Here is a 16,408-nt window from a genome sequence, read left to right as displayed (position 1 = left end):
ACTTTATTACCTGCGGCTCTGAAGGTGCCTGGATTTACATGCTTCAGGGTCATTTCAGGCTGCAGTAGGTGACATAAACAATATGAATCAAGTTGCGGCACATGCCTGCATCAGATCCAATGAGTGCACTTGAGATGGCCATCGTGGGTGAGCTTGTGGACCTTGGACCTGAGAGGGCCTGACTGCAGCAGCTTGGCTACTGCCAGGGCAGTCTGATCCAGCTTGCTTTATAGCACCAAAACAGACACTGGTTGAAGGGGTGACGGGGAGCATGCATCTTACCATCTTTAAAAAGGAATGCATCTGCCTCTTCTGTGAAGCTACTGCCACCCGCATGAGGTTGTGTCTCAGCACTCCCATTACGCTGCACGAGAACCAAGTATAGGAATGATTGGATAGTTTAGATGCCCCTATCGATGCTTTCATTCAAGATGCAGGAGGTGCTGGAACCCTATACCTGAATGGAAACAATCTGAACTACCATCAAAGATGTTAGAGCTGTTACCACAAGCTCCATAACCGAGAGCCTCACTGCAGTGTGCAGAAAGGTGATTCTATGCTCCCTGCAGACAGTGCAGTGCTTTGATGTCATGTGCAAGGACCTCACATGAGTTTGAGATGGACTACTCCACACTGATGCAAGCTCCCGGGCAGGCAGTCCAATGCATTGAGCAGTTGCTGGTGTCCAGCTATCCATCTTTTATAGCCTAAGCCCTGGAAGCCTTCATCTGTGCTGTCTACAGAGCTAGTACATGAACTTGCCCTGCGATAAACTCATTCCTGTGCCATCCTTTCCCTTGTTCATGTTCCTGTGCACTTGTACTTGGAGATTCTCCCAGTGTAGACCCCAGTGGCAGTTCAAGGCAGCACCAGGTTGCCATGCATAGTATGTGAGGGTTGGATGGCCAAACATCCTGTGGGACATATTCTCCAGCCTTGCCATCTGCAAATATCTGGTGCAGAGGAAAGTGTGTTAGTGTGTGACCTGAAGAAGGGTTCTGAGGATGAGCTTGTCAGGGTAGCACAGTGTGGATGATGTTTGAAAGAAGCCGCAGGTGTGAGGCATTGAGGGGAATATTTGAGGAGGTGCAGAGTGTGCAGGTGGCAGTTGAAAGAGATGCAGTGCAGTGAAATGTGCTGCTGTGCTGCTGTGAATGGAGGAAAGTGATGGGAAGCAGGGAAGACTTATGAGTGCTGGGGCCACAGATGGAGCAGGACTAAGCGGAGAGTAAGATAGATGGGAATAGGAATCTTATCTTAGCAGCTCTAGTCGAATCATTGTTTTTTTTTTAAGGCACTGTGCCAAGTTCTCAGGCAATGCTTAGCACATGCATCTAGTCAGCTACCTCTGCCCACCATTGTGGAGCTATTTGCCTTGGCAACCTTCTCCCGTTATCCAGAAACAGGACCAGCTTCTTCCTGCTAACCTCCTCTAAAATTACTTGTCTGAAAATGTTGAGGCCTTTGAAGTACACATTGAGAATGTACTTTCCAAGTTCAAAACCATGCAGCAAAGTGCACCTCACCTTTAAGAGGTGGAGGTTGCCTTTAAATTGCATTACTCCTGTCCGAATTCACTCCCCCCGCTAACCAATGGGTGAGCTGTCAATAATCAGTATGATTAGTCCCATCATATGGAAATGAGGCATGAACATGAAATGGTTCAGGCCTCTCACCCGCATCATTGGTGGGCACCACAGAGGCCCCACCCACTTTCTGTCACCTTGGGCTTAAGATAAACATTTCCCTCCCCTCCCTCTTTCAAGTGCCAGGATTTCACAGAGCTTTTAAAAGTTAACCATATACCAAGATAAGTCACTAAAATATTACATTTCGTAAAGAGAATGGATAAGTAGGTTGCCAATAGTATGCACAGAAAGAAATAATTTTACATTTCAACAAGCTTTTTATTTGAACTGGCAAATACACAATCCTGTGAGTTCACTAATGGTAAATTTATTCATCGTGGTGACCTGATCTAAATAGTGTGTTAAATTAATGTGTAAAAAACAGGCCAAAACAAGTAGAAAACATTGCCATTCAAAACCATAGTCTAGCAGGGTCTAAAAATTCAATGCTTCTTTTTAAGTTAAAAAAAAGATACTTGAAAGGGCTTTTGATGTCGTTGTAGTGCTGCTTTTCTGCTTTTCATACTTAAGTTAAAAAGCTTCTCTCCAATGGAATGGAGCAATTAATGGGCTAACAGCAGGAGACCAAAGAATTAAACCTTTAGCATATTTACAGTAATTACCAACCAATAATACAATATTAGCAAGCTTCAGAACACAATCAGAGAGTCTGTTATTAAGAATTGTTGTCGACAGTTCGTCTCACAGAAATAGTCAATCAGAAGGGTCAAGGAAAGGTGACCCCAGTTCCACATATCTTGTCATTGAGCTGATTATTGGGCTATATTAAAATGCCAAATGAAATGTCAAAGTGACAGAGCAGCATTTGCAAGAGACAAAGAGACTAAAAGATAGTGTTCAGTAACAGCACAGCAGTTCCACTTCAGAAGTCAATGGACATTGAACGCTGAACAGTGTCATTTCTGCCACGTACGTAGATTTCAGGAGGAATCTCCTCCATCACTCTGTCTTCTATGACTCGTTCTGGACTGTCTTGTGAGTGTTTTAAAGTATAGCAGCTTTTCTTGAAGGTGCTATTAAATGTTTTCATTGGCTGTGGCTGAGAGAAATCATTCCGAAATGGAAGGTCCATTGTGCTTAAATTAGTCCTGCTTTGCTTTATACTCGGTGGTTGTGAGCCGCAGTGGTGGTCGTGGATGCACCTGGAGGCGTTGGATGAGGAGCGCCTCAGTTTATGGTAGTTCTCAAAGTCTTCAGATAAATCAGCCAAATCTGCCGTTATTTCTTTGTCTCTTAGCGAAAATAGTTCGTAATGAGGAGGATCAAACACTTCTTGAAATCCTGATTTGTTAAATGCCGCTTTGCGAGCCAAAACCTTTTTGCGAGGTTGTTTTAATTGCACTAGTACAGAAATGACAAGAAGAACCAGAACAATTCCTGATGAAATGCCGATGATTGTTCCGTGAGTTTTGGTAATCTGGTGAAAGAGGCCAGGCTTTTTCTTTTCTGCAAAAGTAGTACAAATATCCGAATATGTAAACATTACACCAATCTAAAAATATTCACACCAATGCCACTTTGAGTACAAATAAATGTCTTTGACAAGAACTAGAACAGCTAGTCTTGACCGAACCATAGCTCAGCATCTGACCTGCACAGTGGTAGCACTTGATTGTAAATGGACTTTCATTGTATACTATATTGGGGCCAAGTTTCAGCCTGAGTTGCTCCTGTTTTTTTGGAGCAACTGGTTTAGAATGGAGTATCTTAGAAATTGCAATTCTCGGCATTTAGTTTGCTCCAGTTCTAGTCAGTTAGAACAGTTTCAGTTTGGAACAGATTTTTTTTTCAAAAGGGGGCGTGACCGGCCACTTACACCCATTTTGAAAGTTTAGGCAGTGAAAACATACTCCAAACTAACTTAGAATGGAGTAAGTGTAGATTTTTGTACGCTCAGAAAAACCTTGTCTACACTTAGAAAATCACGCGTAGGGAATGCGGGGGGGGGGGGGGGTTTAAAGGGAAGTTTACAAACATTAAACACTTCAGTTTTACAAATAAAGAGCCATGATCAATAATAAATGATAAATACATCAATAAATCAACCAATAAATCAATCAAAAAAAAATTAATAAAAAATAAATTTTTAAAAAAAATCAATAAATAAAACATTTTCTACTTACCGACTGCAGCACCGGGAGTCCTCCAACAGCGTGCTGGGACGGCCCCCCCAGTGTGTCTCTGTCAGTGTCTCTATCTCTCTGTCTGTCTGTGTGTGTGTCTCTCACTCTCTGTCTGTCAGTGTCTGCGTTTCTGACAGTGAGGGGAGGGGGAGGGGGTTGGGGGAGGGGGAGAAGGGGGGTGGTGGGGGGAGAGGGGGAGGAAGGAGGAGGGAGGTAGAGGGGGGTGGGGAGTAGAGGGGGGGGAGGAGGAGAGGAGGCGGAGGAGGAGGAGAGGAGGCGGAGGAGAAGGAAGAGAGGAGGGGGAGGGGGAGGAGGAGGAGAAGGGGGGGAGGAGAAGGAGAAGAGGGGGAGGGAGAAGAGGGGGAGGGAGAAGAGGGGGAGGGAGGAGATGGGGGGAGGGAGAAGGGAGAAGGGGAGGGAGGGAGGAGAGGAGAGGAGAGGAGAGGGGAGGGAGGGAGGAAGTAGAGGAGAGGGAGGAGAGGGAAGGGAAGGGAGCAGAGGAGAGGGAAGGAAGGAGAGGGGAGGCTGAACGGCCGGGCCCAAGACTTCGGGCTGGATTTACAGGTAGGTGGCGTCGGGTCTCGAGTCCGGGGGGAGGGGGTCACGGAGGTCGTGTGGGGGTCGCGGAGGTCGGGAGTCGCGGAGGTCAGGGGGGGGGGGGGGAGTCTTGGAGGTCGGGTCGCCGGGGCTGGGGGGGAGCGGAGGTCGGGGGGGAGTGGAGGTCGGGTGGGGGGGAAGAGCGGAGGTCGGGTCGGGGATGGGGGGGGAGCGGAGGTCGGGTCGCCGGTGGGGGGGTGGGGGAACGGAAGTCGGGTCGCCGAGGGGGGAGGGGCGGGGGAGCGGAGGTCGGGTCGCCGGGGGAAGCGGGGGTCGGGTCGCCGGGGGGCGGAGGTTGGGTCGTCGGGGGGGGGGGGGGCGCGGAGATCGGGTTGCTGGGGCGGGGAGGGGGAGAGCGGAGATCGGGTTGCTGGGGCGGGGAGGGTGGGGGGGGGAGAGCGGGGGTCGGGTCGGGTCCGGTCCGGGGAGCGGGAGTCAGGTCGGGTCGGGTGGGAGGAGCCTTATCCACGCAGCCCCACTGAGGCCATTCGGCCAGGGCTAGGGGCTGCGTGGTTCGGGCCCCTCCCACAGTTTTGGGCGCCTGAAGCTACTGCACATGCGCGCCCACTGTTTTCAGTGCAGGGACCTGGCTCCGCCCCCCACAGCTCGTGCTGCGCCGCACCGCGCTGCGAGAGGACCTGCAGGGAGTCAGAGAATAGGTGAGGTTTTTTTAGGCGCACTTTGTGACGTGAAAAACGGGCGTCCAGGTCCGGGCTGCGCTGTTTTAGGCACGGCCCGAAACTTGGGCCCATTGTTTCTAACTAGCATAATTATCATTATAGGTTTTTTTAAAAAGCAGTCCACTATCTAAATCTATAAACTTGTCAGACCTAATAACCATTCCATTTCAATGTAATGGCCTATCTTTCGGCAATGAAAATTTCTCCATTTTCTCATTTATTTTATTTGCAGCTCAAAAAATATGAAAATATACAGATTTACAACTATTTGGGGACTTAGACAAACTCGATTATTTTTATTAAAATAGATCTGTTATTTCAGAAACTGCTAATAATTCTGATGAAATTATGTGGTGAAAAAATATCAGATGCAGTAGGAATTCTAAAGTTTGTCATTATCTTTAAGTCTAGTTCTGTAACAATTGCTCAGTAGCATTTAAAGAGTGTTAACAAAGCACATTAAATGTTTCTGAGGTCCCTGATTTTAACTCGAGGGACAAACTGGGTGGGTAGTGGGTAATGGGGGGGGGGGGCAGGGGGGAAGAGAAGGGGGGGGGAGGTGGGTGGTCAGGAGTGTGAGGGACCTGTGCCTGTCTGGACATAAGAGGGAAGAGTGTATGGAAACATTGGACCCAGTTGAAATTGTACAAAGAAACTAATGAGTAAAAATAAGACATGTGATTCACGATAATGTAACCAGGATACTTGTTTATGCACCCCGAACAGGTGACGACTGCAAGCAAGTCCAAATTACGGCTACTGCTAACGTGTAAATATTGTATTGTTTGAGCGTAACAAACATGTCTAAGATAGCGTATATAATCGCGTTACTCTATGTTGTCACGGTTGTAAAGCTAATAGGATTAGAAGATAACTTGTTTTTCAAGACCCATATACGTTTACACGGCAATCGAACCGTGTTACCCACTAGCCCAATCAGTAGAGGCCCTGTTCGTGGCCACCCCTGGGTGGACCCCCCGTGACTTATATACGGCGGATACCTCGGATGCACCCTGTGAGGGACAAACGGGCGAATATAGAAGGGGTATACAGGGAAGATGCATGGAATTAATAAATCCCACAGATCCTGTGTGCAAGGGGTCCCGGGGAAAGGACGAAACGGTATGCTCAGACAATGCAAGCTACCCGCTTTGCTTCTCGGGGCAAGGATGGGGGTGTGCATATGCCCTGGACCCCGAGAACGCCACCTGTGTGCAGACGCAGTGTGCCCGTCAGCACTGTCGAGTGCATAGAGGCCTGAACGTGACCGCAGGGAGGCAAGTTATCTGCGGTCAGTGCAACGGAACTCATGTCAGCTCAGAAACATGGACATACCCGTTTGATGCTTACCAATTGGTAGGATCGGGCTCAAATTCAAGGGAACTGAGCAATTGGTGGTATAAGCAGTTCACGAGTGTTAGCAACACCGACGTAAAGTGTTATAGAGCTAAGGAGGGATTTGTGTTCCTCCTCAACGGCACCTTCAAGACCGCAACACCGACCCTCCCGATCCTCTTTGCAATAGGAACTATAGGACCACTCACTGTTCCATGCCCCCAAAGAGGGCATACCCGGAAAAGGATAGTAACACGGGGCATCAGCAAGGAGTTCTGTGCCGATTGGAAGGATCCTATCACGCTGGGATCATCACTCGGCCGCGGGTTCCTCGGGGCCCTGTCTGTGGGGGGATCAGCGGGGGTAATTAGTGCCAAAAATAGGAACTAGCTTATTTGTGGATTAACCATTCTGGGAAACAGCACATCTAAGGGATAGGATGCCATCAACCGGGAGCTGTCTGAATTAAGATTGTATACGCAGCAGACCCGTTATGCCATAGATTATCAGTTAGCCCAACAGGGGGGAGTATGCACAATAATAGGAGACAAATGTATAACGCATGTTACGGATGAATCATACAATATCACCCAAGCCATTGATGCCATAAGAAAGCAGCTTGACGAGTTCAGACAAGGCTCAAAAAGGGGGAACAGCTAGCTTGACTGGCTATTAGGGGGATCCTGGGGGTCCTATTTAACACATGGAGTAGTTATTCTTGTTGTAATAATAATTACTTGTTGCTTGATTATCGGATGTTTTAATATCTGCTGTAAAGTCATGATGGCCCGAATAGTGCCGGTTGCCAGCGTGATCACCGGAAAAGAACGTCTGATGGGAACACCTGGAGACGCCGAGGAAGACGGAGCGGACGATGCAGGCACAGACCACTACCTATGAAGGGTAGGCTAGAGCTACAGGCAAGGCAGGGAAGTAACTTGCCTCGAAGGTAGGCACTGAGCCACCTTCATTGTGGTCATCTGGATTTCGTGAACATCCTCCAGGACCAACAGGGGGAACTGTTGGAGTGGATTTTCGGACATAGCAATGCAGGATGGGGTAAGCCACCACTAAATGAACTTTGTACCAAGAAGCCTATCTGCTGTCCCTGATATGAACTCTGCAGCAACAAGTGACTCCTGGCCAGGTGCAGGCCACTGTTTCATAGAAAGCTTTGCAACAGAATAACTAACCATAAAAGATACAGAGGAAGGGCCCCCAAACTCGCGCCATGCTATCAGGTTTCACTAGGACTAAAAAGTTGTATGTAAATTAATTGCGTTGCCATATAGATTGATTAGTTGTATGTAAATAAATTGCATTGCCATATGGATTGATTGGTTGTATGTAAATGAATTTAAATGATTGTATTCCACCCCCTGTAAACTGCTTATAACCCCGCGGCACAAGGCACTCGGGGAGAAGGTGTTTGCAGATCGCGGAATCTCAACTCTTCTCCCAGAGCTCTGTTAGCAATAAAGTTGTCTCTCTTACTTTACTAGAGTCTATGTGAATTTATTTTCATTAACAACCGGCATCAACCTGTTGGGTCGAATGGCCTGTTTCTGTGCAGTAAGTACTAGGTTATACTATGTAACAGCATTTCCTTCTTACATTTTACCATTTGCACAGCCAGAGTCTCCTTCCAGGACTCCTGCTTCACTTCACATTGCACACATTTGGCTTTCCATTCACCACCCACCCAACCTCATCCCACCTTGCCTCAACTCCAGCTCTCAGGACATGCACCACAGCACAAGTCCCACATATCTCCACTTACCCTTTCAACAACCACTCACTACCTCTCGCTCTATCTTTCTGCAGGACAAGATAGAACATAATGCGATGGATAGCAGCAAGACTGGGGGAAGAGTATTAGGCATCTTAGCCCTAACCAACCCAACTGAAGTACAAAGCCCTGGCGATGAGTGACACCGGGAAGGCACGGCTGTCTATATATTACTTGTAGTCCTTCAATCACCTCAGCAAATATTCAGCATGCTTCACAAATTGAAGCTGCATTCTGAAGACTGTCACCTGCTCTCAGTACCGTCTACCTTGATGCCTTTTTCTTCCCTCTTGGTCCTTCTCAGCACCTGGACCCTGCTGAATAATACCCCTCAGAGGAGTACAATCCTAAGGATGCACCGTCACACACTCCATCCCTTTCAAGTACCAGCACAAATATTGGGACCATGTGTAGGTGAGATAGAGGGGTCTGCACATGATGGAAAATCCAGCACAAGTGAGCAGGAGCAGGTACAGGTGAGACAGCCCAGGTGAGAGCTGGCTGGAGGGTGAAGTGCTCTCCCAGCTCTGCTGAGCAGGACAGAGATGAGGACTTCAGAGGCCTAGCCATGAACAGAAAACTGCTTGTCTCTCACAAGAGGCTCAACAATGTATTGGAAGGCCTGCCAAGGAGTTTCAGCACTATGGAGAAGTCAACTGCCATGTCAGCTACTTTACTACCACTCAACAAATACCCAACATGGTGCCAAAATGTCAACTGGGCCAGACTGCCCTGGAAGCAGTCAAGGTTCAGCAGTCTGCAGCCTGGCAATCACAGGCTTGAGCACTCAGAATTTGCCAGCCACGAGCATCTCAAGTGTTTTAACACGAGGAACAGCAGCCTTCCACCAGCTTTGCTGAGGAAACTAAGGACCACATGATAGGAGTAGTAGAGTCAGTAAGCCCTCTCATAAGTAGGAAACCATGGGTAGACATTGACACTTGGGTGAGAAATTAATTGAAGGCAATTATTGTGTTGGGCATTAAATTGATCACCTTAATCACATTTGGCACTTTGGTCTGCATTGTGGTTTAATAGTGTCTTCTGAGTTTGCATTGCCAGTATGTCATTGATATAGAAGTTGACTGAATGGTCAGAGCAGACAAGAGATGTAATAGGCAGTCGAAGATCAGTGAACCTATGTCACTGTCCAGGAATTAAATCTTGCCTGAGAGTCCTCCAAAATGAAACTGTAACCAGAGGTCCTATTTAACCCAAAGATTTAACTAATAAGTAGTAAATAATAAAAGTAGACAATGCTGTCCACTTATGATTAAATTGGGTAAGAAAAACATGCATTGAAGCTGTTGAAGGAATGTGCTATAATTTTTTTTAATGTTGAGGCCAATTAGGTGTTTTTTATATTTCTAGTACCATAATTGAGGAATTATGCCAAATGTCATTCCTTGAAGACTCACTAGATTTGAAATGGATCAGACACGCTTTAAACAAACAAAGTAGTATATGATTTGCTGCTTTAAGTAACAGCCACTGTTGGAATTAGAACCCAATGTATAGACAGTGAGGTAGATTTTCATCTTAATCACCTAGACTTTAAGACTCACCTTGCTAGAAAGTCTAGCTGCAGAACCCGCCTGATTTTGCTTCACTTTAAATTATTGGAAGGAAAATCAAGCAAGCTCTTTAAGATAGATCCATTCCAGCCGATGGTTCTCTCCGCATTGCCCAATGGCTCTCTCCGCACTGTGCCCAGGTGATTTTTAAGGCCCAAGCAGTAAAAACTAAAAATCTACTCCAGTCCCTCAGCACTACTGTGCCAACTATAATTCTTTATGAGTTTTACTAGTAAATGTAACAACCATGTAAATTTGGGTTCACATAATACAATCAGAATATTTTCAATTTTTATCTTTAATTCATCTATGCACTTAAAAAGGGAGTACTTTTTTCGCAGTTCAACAAAAAGTTGGAGGAGAAAAATGCATATAGTTTTAAGTGGTTTCCATGTCTCCACTTAATTGTGTATCAGGATCCTTAATTGATGCAAAATGCAACTCCATTAGTCACCTTGAGTTTTATGAATCAGCTATAAAACTGTGCATGTAGTTGATTGTGCAGAATGACGGAAAATAATTACCAACCTTTGGAGAGAAATTGCATCCATTATTGGAAAAAACATAGAAAATAATTTATCCTGATAAACTGGAGCAGTGTAACTGTGAGTGTATAACAAATCTTTAGGAAATCGAAATAATGGAGTTTGTCAAACCTTTATAGCTGCTCTACTATACATTATCTGCACTCTCCCAAAATGATCAGACATTGAATCCTTAGAGAATGACTCAGTGCTTTTAGCATGACTCACAGGAAGGCCTATGCCTTCCTTAATTATTTAGTCAATCACAAAAGCACAATGAATGTGCCGAAGATGCTGGTTCACTACAGATTATAAATGCTTTATGATAATACAAGTATTTTTAAAACATGATTATGGGCTCAATTTTCCCCAGTATTTGCGCCGTTTTTTTTTGGAGCAGGCTGCTTTTTCTGGCCTAACTTAAAAATCCCCGAGAGAGAGAGAGAAAGAGAGACCTGAACTGGCGACCAAGAAACCGGGCAGCCTTTGGACGGGGTTGGAGGTAAGGTAGTGCTATGTGTTTTTCAATTCTTGTGTTGGGAGCTGGCTGTATGCTTCACTTTGCAGCCTCAGCTCACATTGTGTCCCTGGTTACCATGGCAGCCCGATCTTTTTGGCGCAGATTAAGGCTCCACCCCCAAAACTAAAGGTCGGGTTAGGCCACGCCAAAATGAAGAGGTGCAGTGGGGAAACTTACAACACTTTTTTTTTGGCATACTTGGGCCCAAAAAATTGGGCGTATGCCAAAAAAATGCTTTGGGGGAAAATTGAGCCCATAATGTGGACAAACAATGAATAGGAAAACTAAATATCCCCACCCAGCCAGAATATATGGGTGAGTTCTGCGTTGGCTTTAGTTATTGAAGTAAAATGTATCAAATCAGATGCATTGCATTCTGATGTCCATTCACCTATGTTAAAAACCATACTGTGCCAGAAGCCATCAATACTGCACATTGTGACATTTTCATCAATGTACTCGTCACTGGTGAGTTCTGCCTGCTGCAGCTGAAAGCACTTGACTATATATTTAGACTGGTCATGGTATAATGGATGACAGATGGTTATTTAATATTGGATTTTCCTTTGCCATGTACTATGGTGTTAAAATGTTCTATAATATACTTTTTATTGAACCAGAGTACACAACATCAGTAGACACTTTACCCACTGAATTAGAATATGAAATATTTACTTCACTGGTATATCGCTATTTAGACAGACAGAAAACTAAGGGGAATAGGTAGAGAAAGTACTAGTTACACAGAGTATATAGCATCTGAGTATCACCAGGAGGGGAACGGAAATAGCATTGTGTGGGGCATGAACTTACTGCCATTAGAGTAAAGTTGGAATATTATGCCCAGTTTTGGAATCCATGCTATAGCAAGGATGTTGACGCAATAGATGGGGTACAATTCAGAATCATTAGGATGTTGTCTGGTATAAAGAAATACAAATATGAAGATAGTCGCGAAAAGTAGGGCTGTTTTTGTTACGACAGAGAAAATTAAAGGGGGATTTGATAGAGTTATCAGGAGTGAAGGGTTATGGGGAGCGGGCAGGGAAGTGAAGCTGAGCCCAAGATCAGATCAGCCATGATCTTATTAAATGGCGGAGCAGGCTGGAGCGGCCAAATGGCCTAATCCTGATCCTATTTCTTATGTTCTTAGTTGTTTAAAATTATAAAGGAATGAGACAGAGTAAATAGAGATGGACTGTTCCAGTGATTGATAGCCCTAGAACGAGGCTATAGATATGATTAAATGAATGTGATTTAGGACAGAGAGCAAGAGAAACTATTTTACACAGAGGGTATTGAGGCTGTGGAAAGTACTAATGGAGTTAGTTATTGAAGCAGAGACCATGTCAGCATTGAAAAATAATTTAGATGCGTGATTGAACGAAAAGAGGACTCATGGATCTGGGAACATATGCAGATGCAACCACTTGAGTGGAGTAAGGGGAAGAATCAGAGAGGTAATAAAAAAGGTCTAAGGGACAAAATTGGGTTCCTTTGCGCCTCCCGTTAGCACCTCCAGGGGGCGATAACAGGACGCAAATGGTTTTTGCGAGATCAGCGACTCCCGTCATATTCGCTGGGAGGTTTGCGGCGATATGGTGTTGCGCCCCAATCTCCTTCACCCGGAGACCATGATGTCATCGCTGTGTGCATGGCCCAGGTAGCACCCCAGACCCGAAATTGACTTCCACCCCCTGCAGCAGCGTCAGACAAAAACACCGACAGCTGCAGGAGGCGTGCATTGGGCGGCTGGCCACTTTAGGGGTGATGTTTAAAGGCGTGGTGGCCAAGATAAATAAAAACTTACCTTCTCTCTTGTAGGTTTTTTCGCGGGTTCCTGCCTGCGATTGATCAGCCCAGCTCTGTGCTCAAGTGCTGGGCTGATCGGGTGGGATCGCGGCTGCCGTCGTGGAGAAGGTTGTTTCTTTTCCTTTGCAGAGCCTGCAGCGATGGCCCTCCCCATTAAGGGAGGGAAGGAGCCTTTCAACGCGGCAATACTCACTGCCCCGCCTGCTGCCGATTGCGCTCCAGGAAGGAAGTGGACACTTGATTTAGGGCTCCACTTCCTTCTTGGAGCCAAAACACCGAATTAAAAAAAAATTAAACATTGTTAGCGCTTCACACTAATTTTTCAAGCTTTTAAAAGTTAGCGCATCAAATGGAGCGAAACCCAATTTCACCCCCCTTATTGAGTACTCTTTCGCTCTCTATTCTCATTTTCCCTTGTTCCTGAAGACATGCACACTAGCACCCATCTGATAGCTCACTAAAGTGGCTGCCTTTGTAAGGAGATGAGGAGGGAGCTGGGACCTATGATGCCCGGTCTCCATCCCCTTTATGCTGCCACGGGATTTCCCCTGGAAGTGGGAGGTGGGGCGAGGCAAAATGTTTGACCCTGAAGCAAGTTGAAGCAAAGGACAACAATGGAAATGAGGTGGGATGGGACGCCGGGCTCATTTTCCTCCAGCTTCACCGATAGAGGGTCCACTGATGGTAGGCCTTGACTGATTCCCGGGATGGCGGGACTGTCATATCAAGAAAGACTGGATCAACTGGACCACAGAAAGTTGTTGAGGCCAATTCACTAAATATATTCAAAAAGGAGCTAGATGTAGTCCTTACTACTAGGGGGATCAAGGGGTATGGCGAGAAAGCAGGAATGGGGTACTGAAGTTGCATGTTCAGCCATGAACTCATTGAATGGCGGTGCAGGCTCGAAGGGCCGAATGGCCTACTCCTGCACCTATTTTCTATGTTTCTATGCCCTCGGCTCCCATGTTAATCAGGCAGTGTTATGTATGGCGAAAGAGTCAGACTGAACACTGTGAGCTCAAAGTAAAATGTGACCGTAGTCTTTTATTGCAGGTCTCCAGAGTGGCTCTCCAACCTGTGAGGCCTCCTTAAATACCTGTGCTCCCAAGGGATTATGGGATCCCTTGGGACTCTAAGGGATGAGCCCTCTGGTGGCTGTAAAGAGTAAATATAAGTTTACATATATAACAACACTCCCCCACCCCCCCGCCGCCCCCAAAGTCAATAGTGTAACTATTTACAATGTGAATCGATCTGGGGCCCTTCGGGCCCTGGTTGATCGTCTTGGTGTGAAAGCTGGTATTGTTGAATTATTTGTTGGGCCCTCGCTGGGCTGCTGTGCAGCTAGCCTTGCTGGGCTGCCTGGTGTGTTCGGTCCTGCAGGGCTGCTGTGGATGATGGGTTTTGCTTCGTGGTCAACTGTGGTGCTAATTGCCACTGATGTGTATGTTGGGGGATCAAAAAAGGTAGGGTCCAAGGTGGGTTGCTCAGGATAGTCCGTGAAACTCTTTTAGGTTGAAACTCTTTTAGGAGGATAGTCCATGAATCTGAGTTTGATTTGGTCCAAGTGTTTCTGGTGATTGAGTCCATTTGAAAGTTTGACCCGAAACACCCTGCTCCCCTGTTTGGCCATGACAGTGCCGGGAAGCCGCTTGGAACCTTGTCCATAATTCAACACAAATACAGGATCATTGATTTCAATCTTGCATGACACATTTGCGCAATCATGGTATGTACTTTGTTGAAGCCGCCTGCTCTCTACCTGTTCATATAGATCAGGGTGAACTAATGAGAGCCTTGTCTTAAGTGCTCTTTTCATGAGCAGTTCAGCAGTTGGGATCCTAGTGAGCGAGTGGGGTCTCATGCGGTAGCTAAGCAGGACTCGGGATAGGCGAGTCTGCAGTGAGCCTTCAGTTACCCTCTTCAAGCCTTGCTTGATGGCTTGCACTGCTCTCTCTGCCTGACCATTGGACGCTGGTTTAAACGGGGCAGATGTGACATGTTTGATCCCGTTACGGGTCATGAATTGTTTGAACTCAGCACTGGTAAAACATGGCCCATCGTCGCTCACCAGGACATTGGGTAGGCCGTGTGTGGCAAACATGACCCGCAGGCTTTCAGTAGTGGCAGCGGACATTATCTCACATTCAATCCGCTTGGAGTATGCGTCTAGAACTACAAGGAACATTTTACCCAAGAACAGGCCTGCATAGTCGACATGTACCCTAGACAACGGTTTGGACGGCCAAGACCATAAACTTAGCGTTGCCTCCCTGGGTACATTGCTTAACTGCGAGCATGTATTACATCTGTGAACGCAGGACTCTAAGTCCGCATCGATACCGGGCCAACACACGTGGGATCTGGCTATCGCTTTCATCATTACGATGGGTTGGTACTGTGGAGGTCATTGATGAAGGTGTCTCTGCCCTTCTTGGGAACCACTACACGATTGCCCCACAGAAGGCAGTCTGCCTGTATAGACATTTCATCTGCGCCGCTGGAATGGCTTTACCTCTTCCTGCATTTCCACTGGGACACTGGACCAGCTCCCGTGAAGCACACAGCTTTTGACTAGGGATAATAAGGGGTCCTGGCTCGGTTTTGGTCCAGGTTTTGATCTGCCGGACAGTGACGGGTGATTGCTCACTCTTAAATGTTTCCATAACCATGGCTAAATCTGCGGGCTGCGCCATTTCCACTCCCGTGGTGGGCAATGGCAGCCTACTGAGAGCATCGGTGCAGTTTTCTGTGCCTGGCCTGTGGCAGATGGCGTAGTCGTAAGCGGACAGTGTGAGCGCCCATTTCTGGATGCGGGCCGATGCGTTGGTATTTATCCCTTTACTCTTGGAAAACAGGGATATGAGTGGCTTATGGTCAGTTTCCAATTCGAATTTTAGCCCAAACAGGTATTGATGCATTTTCTTTACCCCATAGACACACGCTAACACTTCTTTCTCAATCATGTTGTAGGCACTCTCAGCCTTAGACAGACTCCTGGATGCATAAGCAACCGGTTGCAGTTTCCCAAAATCATTAGCTTGTTGCAATACACACCCGATGCCATATGACGACGCATCACATGCTAGTACCAAACGTTTACATGGATCATACAACACAAGCAATTTATTTGAACATAACAATTTTCTCGTTTTAACAAAGGCATTTTCTTGGCTTTTGCCCAAAATCCATTCGTCCCCTTTTCACAGCAAGACATGCAATGGATCTAGCAGTGTCCTGAGACCCGGTAAGAAGTTACCAAAGTAGTTCAGGAGTCCGAGAAACGACTGCAGCTCCGTCACGCTCTGTGGCCTCGGTGCATTCTTGATTGCCTCCGTCTTCGCGTTGGTGGGCCTGATGGCGTCCGCCGCAATCCTCCTTCCCAAGAACTTCACTTCAGGCGCCAGGAAAACACATTGAGCGTTTTAACCTGAACCCCACGTGGTTGAGTCGACTAAGAACCTCCTCCAGGTTCTGCAGGTGCTCAACTGTGTTCCGACCTGTGACCAAGATGTCGTCCTTTAAGACCACGGTGTGCAGGATCAGCTTCAGTAATCTTTCCATGTTTCTCTGGAATATCGCCGCCGCTGATCTAATTCCAAATGGGCATCTGTTATAAATAAAAAGACCTTTGTGCGTGTTGATGCAGGTGAGGCCCATCGATGATTTCTCCAGTTCCTGTCATGTAGGCTGAAGTCAGATTCAGCTTCGTGAACGTCTTTCCTTCCACCAGCATTGCAAAGAGGTCGTCGGCCTTTGGTAGTGGGTATTGGTTCGGCAGGGAGAAACGATTGATAGTTAC

General features: G+C 46.6%; 1 protein-coding gene across 1 annotated transcript in view; it reads right to left on the bottom strand.

The window, feature by feature from the left end:
* Positions 1–2,133: 2,133 nt before the first annotated feature.
* LOC139278194 (neuropilin and tolloid-like protein 2) overlaps positions 2,134–16,408 on the bottom strand; it is a 63,782-nt gene continuing 49,507 nt past the window's right edge. The window contains exon 10 of the mRNA XM_070896845.1: positions 2,134–3,095. Coding sequence (XP_070752946.1) covers positions 2,512–3,095 — 584 coding nt within the window. The 3' untranslated portion in view covers positions 2,134–2,511. The remainder of the gene's footprint in view (positions 3,096–16,408) is intronic.

This window comes from Pristiophorus japonicus, chromosome 13 (genome assembly GCF_044704955.1).
Source record: "Pristiophorus japonicus isolate sPriJap1 chromosome 13, sPriJap1.hap1, whole genome shotgun sequence".
In the NCBI taxonomy this organism is placed as follows: Eukaryota; Metazoa; Chordata; class Chondrichthyes; family Pristiophoridae; genus Pristiophorus; species Pristiophorus japonicus.
This window is presented reverse-complemented; position numbering and strand designations above follow the sequence as displayed.